Here is a 24,359-nt window from a genome sequence, read left to right on the forward strand (position 1 = left end):
TCAGTCAAGTCAAAAATATTTGATTCTCTTTGCTTATTGCTTTGTTTTTTGTTTTGTTTTACATGATAAGGTTTTGTGTCTTCAAAATGAGTTTTGCAGCTTCACCTGAGATAATCGGTTAGTTTTCTGCACAGGAGTGTAAAAAGGAGCGTATAGTGTAAAACTGTAGGAGCTTCTTGATCTGATGCTTTGGGTTGGTGTAGGTTTGGTCCCTGATGATCAAATATTGAATCTCGCACTAAAGAATTGGCAGAATTTGGTGCTTTATGGGGTTTATAATCCGGCTCAGGCCAAACCTCGACCATTTTCCTAGTTTATACCGCTGGGAGACGCTGTTGAGCGAGTTTTTGAGTTTAATGGAACAGAATGTGGAAAAGAGTTCCAGCTCCTGATCTGTTCGTATAGGCGAGGAGTATATTGTTTCGTGGCACTTATATATAGAACTAAATAATTCAAATCAATCTAATTTATTTCTTTAATTGTGAGCCGTGCTCAGAATCCAAGTCCGTCATCCAGCTGCTGCAGCAGACGGTCAGAGGTTTGACGTCTGCTCGCTTTGTGCCAGCTGGACTTCCTGCGGACGCTCTGGCATCATGGGAAAAGAAACGGGAAGAAATTGCACCGATCCGTAATAAAAAAAAAAAATCAAGATCAGGTGCAGGAAAATCCTTTTGTCTCATAAAGCCGACAAGAGCGTGTTTCTGTCAGTGTCTGTTTAAAAACAACCAGCTGATGGAGGCTAAATAAAACTGTAGTTTCCACAAGCTGTCAGGTTTTCTCAGCCCCCAGCATGCAGAGTTTATCTGCAGTAATTACTTTTAAATCCCATATTAATTATATACAATTAAAAATAGTCTTAGTTGTGGGGATTTTTTGTTGAGAAATGAGAAAATCACAACCTTAATAAGTTCCCTTTGAGTTGTGTTTGGACATTAGAGAATAATTGAAATTATTAGACCTCTACTCGCCCTTTAAAGTATTTTAATCCCTTTAAAATGTTAACCGGTGATCTTGTTATCTCCCTTTTGGAGTGAAACCTGAAAATACCCACAGCCACATCTCTGACTTTCTCATTTTCGTTTCTGTTTCTCAACATTCAAGGATTAACTGAGAAAAAAAAAAAAACCCCGATGTGCTACAAAGTGCATATGAAACTTATGAACTGTAGTTTGGTAGAACGTCCACAAGATGGCGATGTGCGTGATCTGCTGTTTGTTGAAACCTCCCCAGCCACTGGGTTTGTCCTTTTCCACCTCTGAGGAGTGCTTTAGCGTCTTTGTCTCCGCTGTCAGGTGGTGGACTCTTGCTGGATCTGGAAGTAGCACGCCTGCAGTCGAGACACAGTTGAATCAGAAAATGTTTAAATAAGCATCGTATTTATTATTACTTATAGTAAAAGTAATACACTACTGCTATCTGGGCTAATGTGTGTGAATGTGTCCCGTGTGGGTGTCAGACTTGTTGCCTCGCCTTTAGTGTCGTGAGCATCAGTCCAAACTCTCCATGCTGAATATTGGGATCCATCAGATCTTCGATGAGGCAGACTTCAGCTCCCAGGTTTCTGATCCTGAAACACAAAGAAACAAAACGCAACAAGCGCGGCGTCACGTCAGTCCGATTTATGAATCAACAAGTAACAACGACAATTAGACTCAAGTGGCGTTTTGTGGCAATCGCATGAGGAAGGGTGTGTGTGTGTGTGAGTGTGTGTGTGTGTGTGTGTGTGTGTGTGTTAACACACCTCGCTCGGAGCACCACGAAAAGGAAGAGCGGGAACAGGTCATCCATGCACCACAGAACGTTGCCGTCCAAGAGGCGTTTGACCTCCTGCGTCAGCTCCTCGAACGTCTTCCTGATGACCAGAAGCTTGTCTGATGGAGTGAACGTGTTGCTGCAGTGGCCAGAAGAGGGAATGTTACATTAGTCCTCTTTGAAATGGTAAAATCGCACACTTTGTGCACGCTTTCTTTCAAATTAAGAGCGTAAAACTTATAATGATGCAGTTTTATTGAATCAAGCCAACTGGACAACTAATTCTACTAATGTGTTTTATGTTTTGGTTCTTTTTTTCTCTTCCTCCTGTTAAGCACCTTGAAATGTCGCTTGACTTTAAAATGTGCAGTACAAATAAAACGTATCTTCACTATTATGGGAAAGAAACACTCTGAATCGAACCTGCAGGACTCGTAAACAGTCACTGACGCCGCGGTTAAAAACATAATTCATGAGTGAATCCGTGAATGTAGAAATGAGAGATTTGTTGAACTCCAGATGGAAGCTACATCTGGTCAAGAACATACTAGACAAGTGTCAGAGACTGACGTACACGCGTCTGAATAAACAAGCTCTGTCAAATGACTCCAGGCTTTTTTCACTCTACAGTTTGACTAATTAAAATCTTTACATCACTTCTCTGCTCACTTGTCGTTCCTTTATAACATTCAGTCTCTGTCAGAGCTGGTTTCATTTGTACTCAAGCTTTTTTCCCCACTTGGTTTATTTATTATATTCTTTCTTTAAACGCTTTTTTTTTTTCTTCATCATTTCTGCAGGTTTAATCACCAACCGTTTTTGGAGCCTCTCTCAATTTAAAAAATGTGTTTTACATCTCAATTCTTTATTTTACCTGTAGTGTTAAACGTTAAACCTCTGCAGCACCGTAGATGAGGACTTTCTTACATTAACTGAGAACTGAGCTGTTCTGAAGCTGAAGTCTGTTGGTTTGTGTCACATGAGAAACATTCCTTATGAATCCATTTTGAGCTACAAACACAACCACAGTGACAGAAATGTTGGAGTTGAGGTTCTGCTTGTCATACAGATCTAAATTGAGTCTGAGACTCAATGTGATTCACTGGCATCAAGAGCAATCTGCGGTCCAGTCGGCCTGTGTGTCGCTCTGGGCCAAACTGCAGCTACCTGATTTGTTGGAGCGTCTCTATAGCGGAAAGGAAGCAGAGATCTTTACTGCTGGACACAATCTGTGGAGAACAGAAAGAGCAAAATGTAGCAGAAGACAACAATTAAGAAAAATAAATCAACAAACAGTGCTGCAGATATTTACAGTAATAAGAGAAGTTAGTATCTTACCTCTTTCTTTTCCCCCAGAACCAATATCGACAGCGGCCAGAACTTTCTACAAGACAACACAAAGCCAACAAGGCATGAGAATCTGTACATGAACCGGCGGGGAAAGTTCCTCCGCGGAACCACGTCCGGTCGACGTTCCTGAACAACCGTGTTCACTCACTCCGGCACTCCCAGGGAGCCGAGCAGCGAGTGGTCGGGCTGCGTGTTGAGCCGGAGGATTCGCTCCCAGTACCGAGCCTCCTCCTGCTCCTCCTGCAGGGAGTACAGGGTGAAGAGCGGCGGGTAGAGCCGAGGGAGCAGCACCGGGAGCAGCAGGGAGGAGCAGCTCAGCACCAGCACGCTGGAGGAAGGCGAGGAGAGAGGAAAAGAAGTTATACAGGACGTTCAGTTCATAAACAAACTTCTTGTTGCCATTTTGTTTTGATATTTCCGCTCTAAAGACACCAGTGAATGAATGTTTTACAGTAACATGATGGTTAAGGTTAAGGAAAATGTTCAAATAATGTAACAGTTGTTGTTGAGTTTAAATAAAGACTGTAAAAAATGGATTCAAGGCATTTTATTGTCCCGTTAAGGAAAGGAAACAGGCAGCGAGTGAACGAGTTGATTCTCACCCTTCGTTTCTGTTTTCCAAGGTGGAGGCAGCGAGCTCTGGGATGATGTCGCCATCTGCTGGTAACCCTGGGAAGAGGAACCTAAAAACAACGTGCATAGAAACTCCTTTCATTCCAGTTTAAAATCAGATCAAACATCATAAGAATCATCCTTACAAACCCAGCACCGTTTCCTATCACACACTCAAGAAGCGTCAGTGTAGAATTCAGTAAAACGTTTCTCTGCTCATGTCGTGACTTCAGCAAACAGAAAGAAATGTGGAACACGGCCTTTCCCTCTCACACGTAATGTGTCAACCCTGTGATTCCGATCAGAGCCTTTACACATGTGTAGAGTTGGACAAAGACATCCGTCAGGAGGTGAACCCACCTGATGATGCTGTAGAGATGTGTGAGGTAGGACTGGATCTCCTCCACGGCCTGCCTGAGCAACCTGCCATTTGATCCCACGCCGACGTACGTCATCCTGTAGGCCGTCACCAGCGTCTCCACCAGCCAGCCCAGAGGGTGGTACAGGGTTTCACACGCCTGACATGGGCAACACGTATACAGACAAGCACACGGAAGTGTTGGATCAACCACAACTGGCGAGTAAAATTAAAAAAAAAAAATCAGTGTTGGGTAAAATGTCTGAATATTCTTAATGCCTTCCTGTACCCTGGTGAGGTATCTCCGAATGCTGTCGTAACTTGCAGTGTTGACTGGTTGTCCACACTGGGGAATGAACTCCAGACTCTCCAGCAGTTTGCTCTGAGACCTGCTGAGATCTGGGCTACAAACACACTCAGACTTAAGCACACGCACTTGTCCAAGTCGATCGCTATGCATAAGACAGGATTAGCAGCAACGTTTCACTGATCTGATTATGTTTACACCTCGTGTTGACAGACGACTGGAAAATATAAATTTACATTAGTTCAAGTGTTCCATGTTTAAATGTCCTCCATTATTTAAGTGAGTTTAGTGGATGAAACGGTCCGAATGTTAATAGCCTGGGTAATGTGTGTGTGTGTGTGTGTGTGTGTGTGTGTGTGTGTGTATGTGTATGTCATGTTACCTCTGGCGCCGTGCCGATGTTATAGAGACGGCGATGTTTTCCCAGGCCGTACTCCTCTCTCCTCGGCCGGAAGCGTCACAGCCCAGTCGACTCCAGCACTCTTCAAACACACACGTCCACCTCAGAGCTGCAGGAACCGCGTACTGACCCAACCTGCTGTACATGCACACAACTCTGTGTCTTCCGGTACGTCATATATCAGAGAGAGCAATTAGAAAATGAATAAAAAAAGAAGCGTGATGAGCTCACAAGTGTCTGCTCAGGAAATAATTTACACGAAATGTGCGTGAGGAATCATCTGAGGATGTTTGAGTGAGAAATAGTACTCACACCAGGCTGCCTCGCTCTTTTTTATCAGGCTCGTCTTTGGTGTACAATCCCACCACGTTCAGGCCCGAGTTCCACTCTCCGGTGAACTGACCTTTCAGACAATCTCCATTTGGCAAAGACAAAACTCCCTGAGGAAGAGGAGCAGATGAGTAATGGATGCATTAACCTTCACTCGGAGAGTTGTTTTACAAAGTGGACACAGATGCTTTTCTACCTTTCCGTGGACGGTCCAGTCATCAGAGAACTCCCCCTGAAACACGGTGTCGTCCTCCGACACCAGCAGACCCGCACCCTGACAGAAAACACATTGCTCAACAGATCAACATTTGGCAGGGCAATAATGAATGTGTACTACTACACGCAGTACTGTGGTGAAACAGCCTCCTGCATCCTCTTGTCGCACACATTATATAGACAGACTCTTTTTTTTTTTTTTTTTGTAATTTTGTGGTAATAATGAATATCTCATGGATTTGTGTAAGAAAAACAGAAAGAGACAAGATGTGTCTATGCTAAGCTTAAGCACTTCATGAAACTCAGAAAGGTTTCACATACTTGTTCTACTATATAAAAAGCCGTGCTCTCAGTAAAGCCCCCAAAATACCAAACCTGAACAATCTGACCCACTGCACTTTTAATTCTTTTGTGTACAAGAGAAATGTATTATCTATTTAGTGCATCATCCCTGGTGAGAATGTAAATAATGTCACAGTCATTGTCTTGATTATCCATTTTTACTATTACTGTTTTAACTACTTATTCATTGTTTGTATCTTTTCTTTTGCACATTTTTTACTTCTCATCTTGCCACTGTCTATATTCTAAATTCTACTACACGTCCTCGCTTCACGTCCTGTCTGGCAGGTTTTTCTTTTGTTTCCTCCTATAAATTCATAACAATGTGCAAGTTTCATTGTTTTTGTAAGGGACTATTCAGTATGCGTGTACCAACACTGACTGGTGCTTTGCACAGAATACTACAGTGCTTTGTAACAAGTGATGCAAGTTGAGGAAACTTCGAGTATCATTAAAGTATCCGGAGGCTGAGCCAAGTGTTGTCTTTTTTTGGAAATCACAATGTCGTTGGCGGACGGACACTGAAACATTCTCGATAACCAATTTTCTAGTTTGAGATTTACTTCATACTTGCTCATTTAATTTTAGTTTGAATCAATTAGGTACACATTTATGCACATATCTATTGCAATTAAGTAATCTTAAAGTAATGAAAGTAATCTGTGACCCAAAGACATTTTTAAAATTGCTCACGGACCAGGAAAGAAGTAAGTATATACTTGCGAGTGCACTTACACTCATCTTGTTGTCTTTGAAAGTCCCCTCGTAGTAAACGCCGTGCTGGGTGACCACCACCGCGCTGCCATGACGCTGGTCATCCAGCCACAATCCCATGTACTTCTCACCTCTGAGAACAAAACAAGGCCAGCCAATAACTAATGAAAGCAGCATGTCAGGATCTCTAAACGTTCAATCTTGATTCTTTATTACAACTCTGTTGCTGTCCAGACCTGGTGATGTCTTCCTGGACTCCGTATCCCGTCTTCCTGCCCTGGACCCACTGGCCGATGAAGAAGCTGGAGGAGCTCTGCGGCAGTTTCCCCGAGCTCAGCATGCCATAGCCGTGACGCTGGCCTTCGCAGAAGCAGCCCTCGTACACTTCGCCGCTGGCGTACCTGAGGGTGACCCACACAGACAGGAGCGCAGAGACACGCCCCCACGCACACTTAGAGTTAGTCTGTGTTAATAGCACAACTACCAAACAAATGAAATGCGATGGAGGCAGGTTTTTATGTGCATGATCAGAGTTGACACTTAGAAGACCAAAGGAAAAAAAAAAAAAAAGTCCCTTTATAACATGAAATTGATCAGTAATGAAGACTCAACCTCGTTATGAGCATGTGCACTTTAAATACACATTTTTATGAAGGGAAAGCTGGAGACTTACTTGTACTTGCCAAAACCATGAATCTTCCCCTCTCTCCACTGCCCCTGGTACCTATCTGGTTTATTCAGCACTTTGTTAGGTTCCACAAAGCTTCCATAACTGGAAAGAGATTAAAGTTAGAAGAAAAATTCTAAATATCATCAAAGAAATTCCATATGGACAAAGTATTTAAAGCTTTAGTGTTCTTTGTCGTATGTCCCATCAAATGGATCAAAAGTAGTTTAACTTGGAGACAACCACACAGTCACACTACACCAGAAGTAACGGACTGACCCATCCTCCAGTCCATTCTTGAAGTTCCCGTAGTATGTCCGACCACCTGGCCACTTCATGGTGCCTCTGTAACAAACAAACATTTTTTTTTTAATTAAATATATATATACTATACTCATTAACTGTAATATAGCTTCTTTATATATTGTAACTCCTCCATTAAATGCTCCTGTCTGCTGTCATCTAAATAAAAAAATCACTGTCTGTTAACATCTTGATCTTTAACGTGATCTGCTTACTTAAAGACACTTTAATGTCTTTGAGTTTGACAAAAAGCCAAAAATCAATACACAAACACATGATCTGACCACTTTAGATCAGTGGACATACTTGAGACTACTTTATTGAGGACACACAGAAGAAGCTGGACAGTTGGTGATGAGATAAACGCAAAGGAGAAACAGACATGTTCTCTGACCTGCCATGGATTCGTCCTGCCAGCCAGCCCCCGCTGTACTGAGCACCTTTCAGCCGTTCATCCCCGATGAACGTGTGGGAGACAGTACGGGACATCGCGGTTTCCCCACGTGCTGACCCCTGACCCCCGCCTCCCAGCGCCTGATCCACCGCCTGGGTCAGAGACCGTAGCCACTTGTTCTACGGAGAGAGAGAGAGAGAGAGAGAGAGAGAGAGAGAGAGAGAGAGAGAGAGAGAGAGAGAGAGAGAGAGAGAGAGAGACGAGCGTGAAACAGAAGTTAACTTTGTGAAGTGTGAGAGTCACCAAGTGTGGAAACCATGAAGGCACCTTTTCTTGTGGAGTCGAGGCCACCACGGTGAAACTCTCCTCTGGACATGTTATTTTGATGGCATGGCTGAAAATACAGAAAACAAAAACAATAACACACAAACATAAGCTGACACAGCTTATTTTCTTAAAGATTTGTGTAAATACTGTGTATTTTACACCAAAGTATTTCATTGAAATACTGTCCATTACTGTAAATGCTACCTATATCAGGGTGCTGTTTACATTTTTTGTATTTAATATCCCTCCTATACCAATGAAATGTTAACGCGGTTTTAATATGGTAATGTCATCAATATTCTTGATTGTAAGTATTTCTGAAAAGCATTAAATTGCATCAAACTGTAAACAAAACTTTTCATTGAGAAAAAACATCTTACAACTCCAAGAACTTGGCTTGAGTTTCTTCAGTATGAGCCTCTTGGTAAAACAGTAACTGTACTTTGTTCATCCGGTTCACAATGCAACACATTCAGAGACACGTTTTCCACTATTCAAAGAATTGAACTGCTTGTTTTACATTTTATAATTGCTTAAGTGGTGCATTTACTATTTCAAGTCATCTTACCGAGACTTTGCTTATATCGCGCTGGTACGTCTGCAGACTGTGGAGGAGAGCTCTCTCCCCTTTCATGAGCCCGTTGTGCGCTGCAGCGCGCCACATCTCATCCTATTGTCAACCTCAGTGAATGTCCAGAAGACGACAGTAGCTGCAGTTTAGTTAAATCTATGTAAACTGGTGTTTTTGCTGGCTGTCGTGTGGAGGATTAGGAAGCAACTCCAAAGAGGTTTTCTGCCGTTTTTCAACTAATCTTCTCCTGTTTTGTGAACTTCCAGAGCAGGGGAATCTTACATTTAATGTTACATTATTGTTTAGTCATGGGTTTAACTTCCTAATATTAGTTACTCTGATAACTGTGGCGTCTATTGCTTCCCTACTTTTGTATGGATTTAACTTGTCACTTTTTGATTGTGGTGTTTTTGTAACAAGGCTCTTGAATCACGTTTATGTTGCTTCCATTACCCTGAGGCGCTTTATCTTAGTGGTAAAGGCAATATAGAGAACTGAACCACTATTGGAAAGAAGACACACTGTGCCACAGCCATTATTGATTTTGTGTGCATTTTAAAAAAAACAAGATATAAAACAATCTCCCGGCATATGGCACTGTGACCATGTTTGTGTTGAAGCGTCACATCACTGTTCCCACGGGTATTACATGATTCATCATCAGAAAGAGAGTTTGAGCATCCCATTTCTTTAGTTTCGATTTGCTTTGATACTCTAAGCCTAAATCTCAACAACAGACTCACAGTCCGCCGCCGTCTTCTGTGACTGGTTTCACCCACAAACCAACCAGAGGGTAGACGTGATGAGTGGAGAACTGCAGAGACACAAATCAACGCGAGGAGAGAAAGAACATGGCATTTCTTCACGTACTTTAAGTTTCGCATTTGCCAACGTCACAAAATTGGAGATTAGAAAACACCAAACTTCAGACGCGACCACATCCACACTGTGTATGTGAGAGACGCTCGTGAGCAGTAGATTTGTTGCAGTTAATGCCAAAATGTGGTTTCTCTGCATGCTGGTGAAATAAGGAAGTCCCAAAAGACAGTCAGTGTGATGCCAGTTGTACTATGAGAGCATGTGACCAGGACAAGCTGAGAGGGATAAAAGACATGACACAGCGCAGCATTTCTGGATTTCACTTCTCAACTCTTGGGAGTAAACTAAACTAAAGCAAGTCACATACGTGGATCCTAATCTCTGTGTTGCAATATGGTTATTTCCCAAAACAAGATTTCATTTAACAGTTGTCACATAAAGATGGAGTAAAATGGAATTATCTTTTAATCTAATATTTAAAAGATGATGCAGGAATAACACACAATAACAGTTGCTTCTTTTGGATGAGAATTGTAGTTTGATTTATCCCTTCAAAAACCTGGAAAGCTAAAATGCATACAATTACATCACAGTCTTATGGCACAACATAGGACCAAAAAGCTCAACGACAAACTGCTTTATACTACACGGAGCCTTCACTCACAGGAGAGGGATACACACGACACAGCAGGGAAATATCTACAACAGAGGTGTCAAACTCATTTTGGTTCAGGAGCCACATCCCATCCTGCCTTGCCAGTTCTAATGCCGGAATAAAATCCAAGAGCATCTGATCGATGTTCACTTTTAATGCCATTTTTGCAAAAACTATTATGAACACACTGATATTAATTTGAATCTGAAATCCAACCTCCACGGTGTTTCTCTTCAGAGTGGCAGTAGTAACACTAATGCATGACTCTCTTCTCAGAGCGCAGGTATCCTGCAGCCTTTAGCATGCATGTTTTCATAAACTCACACTTATTTTATGGCTGTGACGCTTATGCTATCACCAGCTCAAACCTTAGAGGATAAATAAGGAACAGTAGTTACTTAATTTAAGAATAAATGCAGTTGTTCAAATCTACATTATTCTTACAGTTTGCAAGGTCGCCCAATGGGCCAGACTGAACCCTCTTGAGGGCCAGTTTAGGCCCACAGGCCTCATGTTTGACACCCCTACTCTGAAATGATGAAGTTGTCATTTTGGCCAATCCGTGACAGTAACGTCTTCATGTTTGGAGCTGCTCCGTGTCTCAGCGAGACTCATCTTTCACCATCGTCTCCTGCAGCTGTCACCACTGGACCCAAATCCACACGCAGCAGCTTGTTTGGCAGCAGCAGAGACAAGACTCAGCCAACAAGACAACATGCATGAAATAAATGTTAACACACAACATCTGTGCTGTCACTAAGTCCAGATCCCTCATATGAATGACAGAAAACATCATCCATGATAACACACACATGAATTTCTGTTTACTTACAGCAGATGAACATGATAAATAAGGAGCCAGTGTTTAGATTTCCAATAAGTTGCAGATTTCTGTAAGACTAACTATCTGGTGAAGAAATTAAGAAAAAGTGTGTTTGCACTCGAGGCAAAACAGCATCTCTAACATACAAAAAGTCCTGTGTTGACATTTATTTCATTTGCCCTGAGACCCCGTGTGAACCTGCCAGAGTGGAAGCTTGAGAAAGACGCCAGCCCGCCGACACTGCTGTGGCCCAAAACCCGGGTTAAGCTGCTTGGTTGGCTGGCTGGGGGTTAAATAAGGTACACCGATGACAGTTATACTTACAAAATTTTTAGAGGGAATGGCACCCTGAGTGAATGAAAAGAAACGACACACAGACGTGAACGTGATGGGAAGACAGTGGAGGGTGTCCACAAATGTGAGCAAGAAACAGAGACACAGGTTCAGTGGAAGCTTTCCCAGAGCTGAATAAGACTGACAGAGTTATTGTCGGCCTAACGCCCGCTTCACTGCAGCACCATGTGCAGTTTGACTGTCTTTGCTAGTCTTAGTCTGACGTAGCCGTTTCCTCATCCAACACCCACACTGGTTAAACAGTACATGTACTTACACACATCTGTGTGCCCAAGGGCTTGCTGGTCTTAAAAAGAGGTGTGGTTCAGCACATTGGTGGTTTATGGCTATCTTGAGGTAGGGAAGCAATTGCACGCATAGCTCTAAAAGGGAACAGTGCGTCTGAAAATATGCCTGACTGGAAAGAAATATTAAAGTAGAACCTGACTTGGCAGGCAAATTATCTTCACTGAAATCAGCACAAGTGAGCCCAGACATGCAGAAGTTAACTTGTATTCTAGACCGAGGATTTCCACTATGTAAGAGGATGAGCTGATAGAAAGTTTGAATCACACTGGACATCTTTTGTAACATGCCAAACAGTCTTTTTTAACAAAGTATCTTAAGGCTCCGCTTCGAATCTTCCGTAGAAAATCATTATTATCTACACAAATACGTTTGATGGAGGACTTTGAGTGAATGTGTGTGTGTGTGTGTGTGTGTGTGTGTGTGTGTGTGTGTGTGTGTGTGTGTGTGTGTGTGTGTGTGTGTGTGTGTGTCTACCTGTGTGTGTACCAGTGCATCATTGAATAGTATAAACCAGTGGTTGGAGAAGCGCCCGGCGTTCTGCAGAGTCAGAGATCTGTTGCTACTTTCACACACCACGCGACGCTGCGGGAGACGCAGAACCTCCTAAAGAATAAAGACAAGTACATTTTAAACCGGGACACTGTGGTAGCCAAATAGTTACTGCACATGCCACAAAAACCACAACTTCCAAGGTTCAGTTCCTGCCTCATGTTGCAAGACACAAACTTAACCTCTTCTCCATTATTCTGTCTGCCTCAGATCAGAAAATATCCCCCGAAACACTGTAGAAAACCTGGTGATTCACACACACGGCTTAACCGAACAACATAGCATGTCGATGTGCTCACAGTAATTTTTCCAGAGTGACTCTTCCAGAACTGGAGGGTTGTTTCAGCCTCCCTCTTCCTTCTCAGCAGTGACAGAGACAGGGACTCATAATTACTGCATCCCTGATGGAGGAACTGATACTCCACAGTTAACTAGGAGAAAATAAAAAGACACTTATTTAAACAGAATAGAGTTAAGATGAGCAGCATCAAGTAGCCAATACCATGACGGTATTAACCGCTGTGTCTCAATCCTGAAGAATACGCTAAGTGCAAAATGAGAACAACAACAAGAGAAGAAGAAACGAGCTCAGTATGTTTGCGTGACAGTGAGAGAGAAACACAAAGTTTTGTAGTCACCACGTCATAGCAGGCTGCCAGTTTGAGTAGGACTTGGTGATAGTGGTGAAGCTGCTGCAGCGGCCAGTACAGTATTGATACCAGATCGACATCATCTTTACCAGACTGGTTCCAATGGCACAGCTGAGTGAGCAGAGTGTGCTTGTGACCTAAACAGTCCCTGGACAGAAATACAAACATATGTATGGCACCCTGCAGTGCAGAAGTCGTAAAGCATGAGGGGTCTGTGTTTCCTGTGGGACAAACTCAAGTGAGAAAAAAATAAAACGGCGTACCGTGCAAGTTTCTGAAGAGGCTGAAATCCATCCATGACCTGGAAGTCACCAATTGCAGAACAATATCTAACGAGTCAGACAGAGATTGAGACGCTGAGTTGATCTTTTGTTTTAATTCAGCACAGTGCAATAAAATTACTAACCATTACCGATAACATTAGTAAAGATATCGGTAAGATGTTAAGAGTTGTTCTCTCTGGGTTGCGAGTACAGACCTTTTCTTAGTGGTGAGACAATCCATACTTACTTCTTGTAAGTGTCTTGGAAGTAGTCAGTGTGTGTTAGCAGGGGTAACAAAGTGACATCACTGCCTTGAATGTCACGCAGGAAGTCAGAGAGTGACGTGGCGTGTCGACCAATCAGCGTGCTCAGGTGAAGGAAGCTCTCGCAGAGGGAGAAGAACAGGTGAGTGCAATGCTCACCTAATGCTGGAGCGGTACTCTCTGTGGATGAGGGAGCGCACACACACGACTTCACTTGCTTTCGGATGCTGAAATCATGTTTGTGTTACTGAGAAGCAGAAACCCTCTCACCTCTGTTACGTAGCGGCAGGAGAAGGATCTTCCGGACCCGACTCGACCAGGAGAAGAGCTCCCTCTCTCTGGAGGCCAGCTCATGGATGGCTGAGATGAATCCCTTGACGTTGTGGTCCTCCAGCACTGCCCAGTGTTGACCGCCACTGCTCACACTGCTAATATAGCTCATCTATCCAAAGATAAACCGAAGAAAGTGATTGCCAAGGTAAAAGTTTAAATCCCAGATAGCATGAATATAACTTCACCAACACCAAATTCTAAATATTTCACACTTTGCAAGCCGTTGCAAGCCTTCTTGTATTTATTGGGGGGATTTTCCTACGTAATCTGTGACTTTTACTATATTTTATGTTATCGCTCACAAAATTTGAAAAGCGTCTGCTGATGCTTTCCAGCCGTCCCCACACAGATTGTACCACGACCATACTGCACAGTGAGCAACATGTAAAAATAAAATTGCTTGCGTGGTTTCTTGGGAAAAAAAATGCTACACCCATCATCTTCTTTACTTATTTGTGTTTATGGTCTACAGACCTCAATGCAGGACTGCAGCAGGGTGGGTCTGACTGTGTAGCTCTCTGCTCTGTTTGGTGACCTCTGGCGTGAGCTTTGGCTCTGAGGTAACATCCCGCTCTGCTCTGGCTCCTGCTGCTGTCCACAGTACAGCAGTACCGGCTGAATACAGTCACCATCAGCCAGGAGGAGGGAGTGACTCTGGCCAGCCGACACGTCCCAAACACGGAGATCATCAGAGAGCTGCGGTGATCAATCAGGGGAAAAAGACAAAGTGCCATTACAACGCCTCTCTCTGATATTGGTACACCCATGTGTATTTTAACCGTTCAATCTTATGTGCACATATTTAATAATTCCAAAAAAACAACAACTGATAAACTACTGGGCTGAAAGTTTTCAGAGTGATAAAGAACACATTACTGCACCTTAACCTGTTGAGGCACAGTCACAGGACTGTTGACATGACCCAGCTGTCCGCACATGTTGCTGCCCCATGTGTACACCTGCAACACATGAAGAAAGAACGCCATCAGCTTAAGTTTCAGAGAAAACCAGATCACTCTAATCTGTCCTTCCTCTATTCAAAGCCTTTTATGACAGCTACGCTAATGTTTGTCATCACACTTTGGTTTCAGTTCGGCCAAGCTGAGCTCTGTTGTTGTGATGGTGACAGGGTGGTGTGATGAGAGTGTGTGTGTTATTGGGATTAGGACATGGATTTGTGAAATCATGGATTTCAGAAACTTTCCGGTCTCCATCGAAACAAAAAGGTGAGACCTGCTACAACGTATTTCTTTAAGCAAGTATGCGGCTGTTATCCTGTACATCATCTGTTTTGGAGAAGATGCCAATAAAACTGGGACTGTTTACTAAGTGGTTAGAGTAACCTGAGTCTACATTTGAAACACCCTAGACTTGCTTGGTAAAGCAATCGAATATTTGTTGTTGCTACTGCGGCTGCTGAACCTGTTCCACCTTCTGTGAGGCCCTGATGGGTATTCTCACTTCTACGCCTCTTTCATTTCTTCCATGAATCCAGGGGCGTCTGATTTAAACTTAAGATGTTGAGCACACAATCCACTTTGTAGTGACCTATGGGGCAATTGGAACACACCCTGAAAGTCACCGCACCCCCAGTACGAGCGCACGATGCTAACTCAGAAAACATTCAACTGTGGAGCAGAGAAGTTCAGACGAGGTGGTGCCTCTTCTCGCCTATTACCACTGTGCAACCGACAAACTGGGTTGAACCTGTGAGTACTGTGTGTGTGTTTTTATGCTTGCTCACTTTTTTTCACTAAAGCACTGTGCGTAGACAATCCTATTAGATATTTAATTTCTATAGAAACTCTGAAGTACTTCATGAGTGCCTATAAAATATTTAGCCTCCAATCTTGGATTAAACTATAATGAAAAAGCAGGAAGTGAAGTAGTCCGTCTCACCCAAGGGTGCATTGCTGAGCACACAAGTTTATGTTGTTCTACTTCTTTTCTTCCTTTTCCGAGACCAAATGTATTCTTTATTTGTTTTAAACCTGTACTGCTCGAAAGAACAAACTCCAATCAATGAACAAAATGCTTAAATTACTAAATATCAAATTTACTGACTCATTTATATAATCTGTACTTTTTAAAATCACCTTTTCCATATGACTTTTTTTTTAAACAGAATCTCCCCACTAAACTTTTCTTTTCTAAAATATCTTTAGAATAGTATGCAACTATGAAGGTAATTTAAGAAGCAGCAAAGGTATAACCCAAAGGGGCGTTTCTCAGAGCCAGCATACATTTAACAGTTCGTTGGCCATATATGTACCTTACTCATGTGTATTTGGAGGAATTAGATATGAAACACAATAAGCTGTCAAACATCAAATTTAAGCTCTTAGTTGAGTGTTTATTTTTGTAAATCTGACTTTAAAAGAGCCAATGCCTCACCTGTTATGAACCTCACCACACGAGGTATCAATTCAACAACCATCCACTTTTTTTGCTTACAGTTCCACCATCTCGGAGCACAAACTTGTAATATTGGTGAAGTGTACTGAGGTTTTCGTTCCTTGGTTGTGCGTGTCGGTGACATTTACCTGGCACTGAGCGGTGAGAGCCAGCGAGTGGTGTGAGCCTGCAGCGACTCTGATCACTTCCTCTCCAGTTAAACACTTGATACACAGAGGCTGTAGTCTACACGCGCAGAAACACACAAAGAAGTGGATTTCATAAAACATATTTAAACACTTTATATTTAATATTATGATGCCTAATGAGTACAAATTTTAAAGTGAGTATAAGCAGATGTGAAACATAATGTAGTTGTAAAAAAAAAAGACAAAATGCTTAATTCTTCATGAATATACAGTATTTATAAGAAATGATCACTTCTTCATGCATTTTCCTCCACAAACAGTCAACAACAGAAGCAGCTGTGATTATTGACAAGTACATTATGAAGTTTATATAAAAGCTTAAATAGCTTTGTATAGGCTAATCCATGACCCAAACGACGGGTTAATCTCATTCATGTAAAGCTTATGAGAAGTTTAATAATACGCGCCTGTCAATTCTACAATATCCACTCAATTGTTTTCTAGGTTGGTGAAAGAAGCTCGGTGAATCTATAATTTGAAAAAGAAATACCATACAATACATTCCTTTGAAATTGACTTGATGTTTTTAATTTAGTCTTACAGATTGTGGCATGGGCACACCTCCACAGAATTTTAGGATGAAGAAAAATTTGTAATACCAAATCAACAATACACACTCTCTCTCCCTCCCTCCCTCCCTCCTATATAGATGTGAGGTAGTTTCCCGACCTGTCGAGGTGGTCTCCATGACCGAGCTGTCCCTCTGATCCACGGCCCCAGCTCCACACCTCCGTCTCCAGAGACGGGAGCCCGTCAGCTGCCTCCTCGGGTGTTGCGGTCTGACCTCGGCCGGCAGAGAAGGGCCCGCAGGCACAAGGTCGGCGGCGATGAGGAGATCCTGAAAGAAAAACACAAAACAACCTGAACTTGGTTTATAGCCTTTTTTTTTCCAGGCTGTAAATAAACTTTCATTGTTACCATACGAGTGTTTATCTGGCAATCGGTGAGATCTTTCTGGAAACAACCTGATTTGGACTCCACAATGGTTTTTCCACATGTCTACATTAACTATACTACATGGGCAAACATGAAAAACTTCATGCAACAGGTTTGGTATGAACACACCCAGACGACTCACAGAGGTCGTCTAGAACCAACTTGTAAAACCTCATATCTTCAAAGCAGCCAGCAGTGAGTGGACTGAAGCTGCAGGCGAGGAGCAGGAAGAAAATCATCAACTACCGAGTACAGTAACTGCTAATCATTATCTGATGTGGCATTGAGATTGGTTTTTGTCGGCAAAGACTAAAAGTAATGTATGACAGACTGGTTTTAAGATCCTTATTTGCCAACCCCAGAATTTCATTTTTACACTCCTGAAACTCCAGATTAGACAGAAAGCTTGTCTCTAGTGTCTGCAAACCAACGACTTCCCTGTATGTTGAACCGCCCCTCCATCTGCCTTTTATGGGGCCGTTGACAATAAAGAGGCATGACTTCAGGACTTTTTAAAGATTCTGATGTTCAAGTGTAAACCGACTGATATCAGTCATATTTCTGGAACGCCCGCCAGCACAAGTACAACAGTTCATTTAAACAAAGAAATATTACCACTAATTTATCTTGTTGCCATTTGTTTTGTAAATATTACAAAAATAATAATGAAAAAAAAAAACCTACATATTGTAAATTGTATCTTGCGTGTAGATGAATCCAGTCAACAGTATCATGCATTCATTTTGGAGACTAATTTATCCATCTTAACAGAAGAGGGTAAATTTACAGATGCGTTGCTCACACTAAACCATCCCTACCATGTGGGGGTGTTCCAGGATGTGAGCGTCTCGTCTTTGCAGGCGTATTCCTCTTCTGGTGTATGTTTGTAAGACTGACGCTCTTCTGCCTCCGCAGTGCCCGCTTGTCCTGCTCCAGACAGAGGCGAACTTCGTCCAAACACACCGCAGAAGATGGGTATGGACCACTGGTACTGTGGAGGAGAAGGTCAAAGGTCAAGCTGCTGTAGCACTGCACACTGTGAGCAGTGATAGTTCCTCCGTATGAGATTAAACACGAAGATGCTTCATAACCAACAAAGGTAAATCTTACGTGTTGGCTTGTTGACTCGTAGTGGCATTGTCTTTATAACTCGAGTTCAACAGATCCGAGGAATGAGTTGAGGAGACCAAACTGTCATCTGGGGGAAAGGAAGAAAATGTTACAGAGTGAGGAAAAAAGAACAGTAAATTGCAAAGCAACAAAAATAAACTAAACCAACTAAATGCATAAAAAAAAAAAAAAAAAGCATTCATGAATAGGCAAGTAAAAAAAATAACACATTATCTATATGGCTTTATTCAACTGAGGACCAGTGTGTGTGTGTGTGTATGTGTGCACACGCACACATACACACACACACACACTAAGAACATGTAAACTCAATACAAAAATGTTAAGCCTGAATTCAAACCTGCAATATTTTACCGAGACGTGAGAGTACAAATCATTAGAAGACTCTGTGATCCCATAGATTGACTACTTTGTTTAGAAATAAGTTGAAACAAGGAGGAAGAAACCATCCTGACCTGAAGTGTGGCTGCTCAGTGAGTCTGTATCTCCGCTTCCTGCGGTGTGCTGCGTCTCCAGTGAGTGAGCGGAGAGTTTCTTGAGGATGTTCTGAAGCTGTTGCTCATCAGGGAAGGCCAAAGACTTGTTGGCTCTCCAACCTGACTGCAGGCCGATATGACTTTTAGAATCGGTCTGCACATCAGGAAGGTTGTGTCTGAAGTTTCATTGGAAAGAAGGGAAGCATATCATATAGCATATAGAAGGGGAGAAAAATAAAACACAATAAAATATTGACGTTTGCTCAAGAAACACATAAAGTTATGAAAGACAATACCGTTTCGGCATAGATTTTTCGTCTTCAGACAATTGGCATGAACTGGCCCCAGAGCCAGGGCTGCTGCCAGCGGACTTTCCCCCAAGTAGGAGCCTCTGTCTGAGCCCGTGTCTTCGGGGAGAAGTCTGGGAATGCAAACCATAGAAGGGCATCAAACACTGCTGGATCAGCAAACAGCTGCGGTCCCACATTGTGGAAATATCTGGTTTAAAAATCAACCAAAAGCTTTTTTACTGCCTGTACATGCTGTCATTTCTTTTATCATTCTGGTTGCGACAGGAAGTAAAGACTCGGCATTCAAAGATGAGTCAAAACATCCCCACCATCTTGAAGGCAGACTTTCCATGGCCTGTAAGGATCCTTTTAATATCTTGACCAGATACGTTGTTAGCAGACCCTTCAGGGTGATAAGCTTCAATGTTTAATAACAGAATAACAGCAGATATTACCACATTATTACCTGTTTATACACTGGCCTCCTAAAATCAACACGAGCAGGATCAAACCACTGCAGACCTCAAGGTTTTTTTTTTTTTTTTTTTAAATGCCCTGAAATAAGTGAGCAGGCCTTGTAAGCTTTTAACCACAGACATTAAGGTCTTTAACCCAACTCATTTCCCCCAATTCAACACAGTGACCGCAAGAATCCATTGTGGATATCCTAGAACTTAACATAAGCTGCTATTACAAGATACTCTGGATTACAGTTTACACTGCCCCAGTGTTTTAGGTTACAATGCGTAGTGACTAATGCCAAACTCAAACAGTCTTATTATTTTTAACTGAGTTATATTTTGTTATTTTAAGACTGTCTTTACCTCATGTTTAATGCCTTCAGTCAGTTCCACCCCTAGTGGACAGTAGTGAGCATCATCAGTTGCAGACAGCTCCTCTGATGCTGAGAAGAAGGGGTGAGGAGACTGGCTCCGCTCTCGCCTCTTCGAAGGATTCTTCTGGGTAGTGTGTTCCTGAGCGGTTAAGCTGCGAACGAGCGCCAGGCTGTGGTACGCGCCACAAGCCACCTGAAGACGACAAACAGATCCTGTGACTATGCATTCAAAACTGAATATTTACCGGTTTGACGTAGCAACGAAGACATGTGAGAAGAACGTACCTGAATCACATGTCTGCCTGCCAAATGTTCCACCTGGGACACAGAGGGGAACAAAATGCATATAGTAAATTAGAATATTTAATCAGTTTGACAACCATTCCTGGTGCAATAATTACTAAGGTGAACTGTTGAAACATTAGACACAGTCATATAACCACTCCTATCAATTGTGGAACAACTGAATTTGAATTAAAGGTTAAACAAGTGAGGAAAAAAAAAAAGACAAAAGACAAAACAGTTCGGGAACCATAAACAAAGGTATCCTTTTGTCCAAAATAGGCTTTTTGTTTGTAGACAAGATCGTGACAGCACTGAAATGTCTGAGTCATTCAGAATTACCTTCTGTGGTCTGCACACCGGGAAGGTGCTGGTGACCAGGCCGAGCTGGCAGCCACTTCCCCAAGCCCACAGCTCATTCTGTGTAGAAAGAGCCAAGCTGTGCTCCCGTCCACAGGCGAGCTCCATGATCCGAACCACCACGGGAGGATTTACCTCACTGTCCACCACACTGACGGGACATGGCTCTGGAACTAGCACATAGCAATCTCTGCTTACTGACTTTGATATTAAAACGTATCTATTCGGTTCCCAAATTGCATTAACAGACTGCAGACACATACAGGTGAAGTGAGTTTGGCCGCACTGTGAGGGATTTACAAGTAGAGGGGAGGAAGTGTGAACACAAGAGGGAAGGAGCTGACCAACCTGTGGTGTTTGTGACTGTGCCCCGCTCAGTCATCCCACACTGTCCTGCTGTATTCTCCCCCCACATGTAGACCCCACCCTGCTCGGTCAGCGCTCCGCAGTGGAAGCCGCCAGCAGCCACTCGGACCACGGTCTTCTCCTGCAGCGAGAGCTCCAGCACAGGAGCAGACACCGGGATGCTCTCATCCCTCCAGAGAAGCTCTCCAAATGAATACACCTGCCCACCTTCAAGACAGTGAATGATTTACTGTGTAATGATAAACCCCCACAGACAAGCTCCACTTTGCATTATGTCACTTTGAACCAAGATTAAAACACTGAATGACACCTGGAGCGATCGCGACATTCAAGCACGAGTCCACAAGTGGCAAACAAATGGAATCAATCACAACGGCTAACAGCAAACAAACACTCACCTTGTGCGAGCAGGAGGCCATGGTGTTCTCCCAGGGAGACCTGCAGAACAGGCCTGGACAGCAGCACTCTCTCTGGACAGAGCTGCTCACTGTGACCTGAGCAGCGCCAGATGTGGAGGAGTCCTCGCTCTGGAGCAGTGGAGGCCTGCGCATCTGCAAGGCTGCAGTAACACAAACCTGATTAATAAAATGTCAACCGATATTCAGACTCAGATGTGTCCTCCGCACCAGCAGCCACACACTGATACAACCTGAAGTACTCATGAGGAATTTACTTTGGGTTTGGAGGCACACATATGTTCATCAGCTCATTAATCTGTCTGTCAAATATTGTTGGCTTAACGTCTGCAAGCAAGACATGGGGTTATATTTGGAGACAGTAACTGTAAGGCATGAACACTCACAATGTATACTCTTGAGCTAGACACATCTATATACAGGGTGAACGAAAATATCCATCTATATTTATTCTGTTTGATGTTTTCACAATAGTGCAAGATATACTGGATTTTCTAAGCAGTTTTCAATGTAATGAAGGTGATGTTTGCCATCTATAAATGAAAACTCAGCTACCTGTGAGGCCACAATAGTAGATTTTAACTCAAACAGTCTGAATGACAGTGACAAGAAACAGAATGGTAAGGTGTCTTGTGTTTCACTTTCAACATCTTGCTGGGGAGATTTGATCACGCCAGGAACAGCTAGAAAGTGTACATACCTTTCCTTTTGTTTCTCCATCACTTAAGCCTCTCCATTCTCCAGCACACTGACGGCTCCTTCCTTAACATTTCTTAAGCCATTCTATTGACCCTTAAAAAAAAGACGACAGAAAGGAAGATAATATTTTCGAGTTAGAAGACTTTATTTATCATCATCTCTGGAAGTACTTTTAATTGCCAACTCAAATGCTAAAATAAATAACAACAAAGACATTAGCACTGTGTTATATGAATTGTATATATGCCCAGGACTTGAATTTTAAGAGCACTCTGACTGAAGATTACAATACTGTAGACAACAGTGCATTCCTCTCAGCTTATGATCAAAGTATTTCGACAGTGTGGGGTCTCTATTAATATGTAAAATATGCAGAAACAATCGCAAAAAAATTACCTTGTAAAAATTGAATGAGTGACGAAAAATGTCTTGTTTTGCCCCGACTAACATTCCAAACGAAAGAAGAAATGAGAAAACTTAAGAAACCCAGCATTTTAAAATGCATCAAAATGTTTAAACCTTTCTCAAACCAGCTGCTTACTGTTTATTTCCTTTTCCCCAAAAATATTTGTATTCAGATTTTTTTTTATAGCCACAGATTATGTGATATACATCACAGTATAAGGTTGCTGTTTTATGCCCCAAAAAACAAAACAAACAAACCTATTCCTTGTTATAAGAAATGGCAATCCAGGTTAAATTAAACATAATAATAATAAACATACATATCCAGAAGACAACAAGGCTCAGAACTGCAGGCAATTCCCACACCTCCAAAACAAAAATATTAATTAATTGTAGGTAAATAACATGTGCAGTATAATACAGTACAATGAATAATTTCCTTAAACAGTTCAATCTAAATCCTAAACAAAGTTAATAAAGGACATCAATATTCTCTCAAAGCTGCGAGTTTATTGTTTTTGATCGACTAATGGTCCAATCGACTTATATGTAGTTCTAATTTTTACAACAAAAACAAACACAGGCTGCATATAATCTCAACTTTATAAAAAACCCATTTATAATGAATATATTCTGTTCATATAGGCTCTTATCGCTTGTTTAGTTGTCACAGAACAACCCACAGTAGTAACACTGCAGACACCGGACTTTTATATCACATTACAATCACATAGTTCTGGAAACACAGGAGCACAACGACTCATCTTAACAGGTATTTTACGTCCACAGCCAGGTACACATGAGCGAATTGACATTGACAATATGCGACTGCAACTCGTTTTCGCTTGGTAAGACGTCGTCAGAATCTCAGATTTAACATTGTCCAGGATTGAATCCTGACACTTCTAACTAAAGTGGAGCTAATAAACACGAAGCTCGTTAGCTCGATGCTAACCCCAGAAGCTAACTAAACTCACCGGCTGAGTTTCAACTCCGCACAAAGTCGCAGGAGTTTGTCGTGGGGGCGAAACAACGACTAGTAAGTCCGGATCAGCCGTGGGTCTGTGTCGCGGCAGAAAAAAAGAGACATGACATGTATTGTGAGCTTAAATCAGTGCGGGTTAGTTAAAAGGAGAAGAAGTGACACAGTTGCGGTGTTGTTGGGAGGTGTCTCCGACGGTGGCCGTGGAGGGACAAACATGGCGCACCTGTTGCTGCGCGGACATGTGGAGGGGAAAATGTCAAAATCATCCACAAAAACAATTATATATCCACTTACCCTGACTTCTTAAGCTTTAAACTCATTTTTTTAACATATTAAATAATAGACTAAACAGACACCTGTCCAAAGTTACAGAGAGCTGAAAGGTTGACCAGAAGAAGACTAAAAAACAAAGCAAGGTAAATGTATTTGTACTACTGTAGCACCATTCAGACACAAGGCAATTCACAAAGCTTTACAAGGAAATAAAGGAAATACATTAAAGCAAAGCAATTAAGAACAACACAAAAATTGAATTAGTACAAACTTAATTAAGAAAATTAAAATAAAACAAATACAATTTATTGTTTATTGGACAGCCTGAACAAATAATAGTGGTTTAAGTCCTGATTTAAAAGAAGTGAGTGAAAGAGTTGTCCTCATGTGTTCAGGGAGTTTGTTCCGCGGGTGCGTACCATATGAATTAAAATATGCTTCACTTTGTTTGCTTCTGACTCAGAGAACACTTAGTAAACCTCTTCCTGTGGACCTCAAGGGTCTGGATGTTTCATATTTTACAAGTAAATCTGAGATGTATGTAGGCCCAATACCATTCAAAGTTGTATAGACCAGAAGTAAGATTTTGAATACAATCCTTTGACACACAGAGATGCAATGCACTTCACCCTCATTGTGTTGGGGAGGACAGTGGCTGCATC

The 24,359-nt window shown here is 42.2% G+C and overlaps 1 protein-coding gene across 1 annotated transcript; it reads right to left on the minus strand.

Moving 5' to 3' along the window:
* Nucleotides 1-60: 60 nt before the first annotated feature.
* LOC308118963 (alsin-like) lies at nucleotides 61-23,620 on the minus strand. Its single transcript, XM_080478699.1, has 41 exons — nucleotides 23,417-23,620; nucleotides 22,036-22,127; nucleotides 21,318-21,478; nucleotides 20,902-21,126; nucleotides 20,536-20,726; nucleotides 20,197-20,229; nucleotides 19,901-20,104; nucleotides 19,083-19,207; nucleotides 18,766-18,962; nucleotides 18,290-18,377; nucleotides 17,998-18,170; nucleotides 16,913-17,081; nucleotides 16,184-16,280; nucleotides 14,522-14,599; nucleotides 14,115-14,336; nucleotides 13,578-13,749; nucleotides 13,292-13,487; nucleotides 13,045-13,110; nucleotides 12,770-12,929; nucleotides 12,431-12,562; nucleotides 12,057-12,185; nucleotides 11,265-11,288; nucleotides 9,387-9,457; nucleotides 8,073-8,139; nucleotides 7,746-7,924; nucleotides 7,328-7,393; nucleotides 7,055-7,153; nucleotides 6,618-6,782; nucleotides 6,403-6,514; nucleotides 5,306-5,383; nucleotides 5,092-5,219; nucleotides 4,762-4,914; nucleotides 4,362-4,476; nucleotides 4,075-4,232; nucleotides 3,705-3,785; nucleotides 3,251-3,430; nucleotides 3,091-3,136; nucleotides 2,920-2,981; nucleotides 1,742-1,891; nucleotides 1,471-1,567; nucleotides 61-1,327 (listed from the first exon to the last, which is right to left on the minus strand). Exons 2-41 carry the CDS (start codon nucleotides 22,053-22,055, stop codon nucleotides 1,289-1,291), a joined length of 4,908 nt encoding a protein of 1,635 aa, XP_080334825.1. The 5' UTR covers nucleotides 22,056-22,127; nucleotides 23,417-23,620; the 3' UTR covers nucleotides 61-1,288.
* Nucleotides 23,621-24,359: the final 739 nt, after the last annotated feature.

This window comes from Lipophrys pholis, assembly GCF_963383615.2.
Source record: "Lipophrys pholis genome assembly, chromosome: 13".
NCBI lineage: Eukaryota > Metazoa > Chordata > Actinopteri > Blenniiformes > Blenniidae > Lipophrys > Lipophrys pholis.

Bases quoted from the DNA above. Each gene is read 5' to 3' on its own strand.
- LOC308118963 (XM_080478699.1), bottom strand. From the start codon at position 22,055: ATGGAGAAACAAAAGGAAAG. The intron at 2,982-3,090 runs GTAAGATACTAA...TGTTCTCCACAG, and splicing joins TTCTGGGGGAAAAGAAAGAG to ATTGTGTCCAGCAGTAAAGA. The intron at 1,328-1,470 runs GCGAGGCAACAA...TCTCGACTGCAG, and splicing joins TGATGCTCACGACACTAAAG to GCGTGCTACTTCCAGATCCA.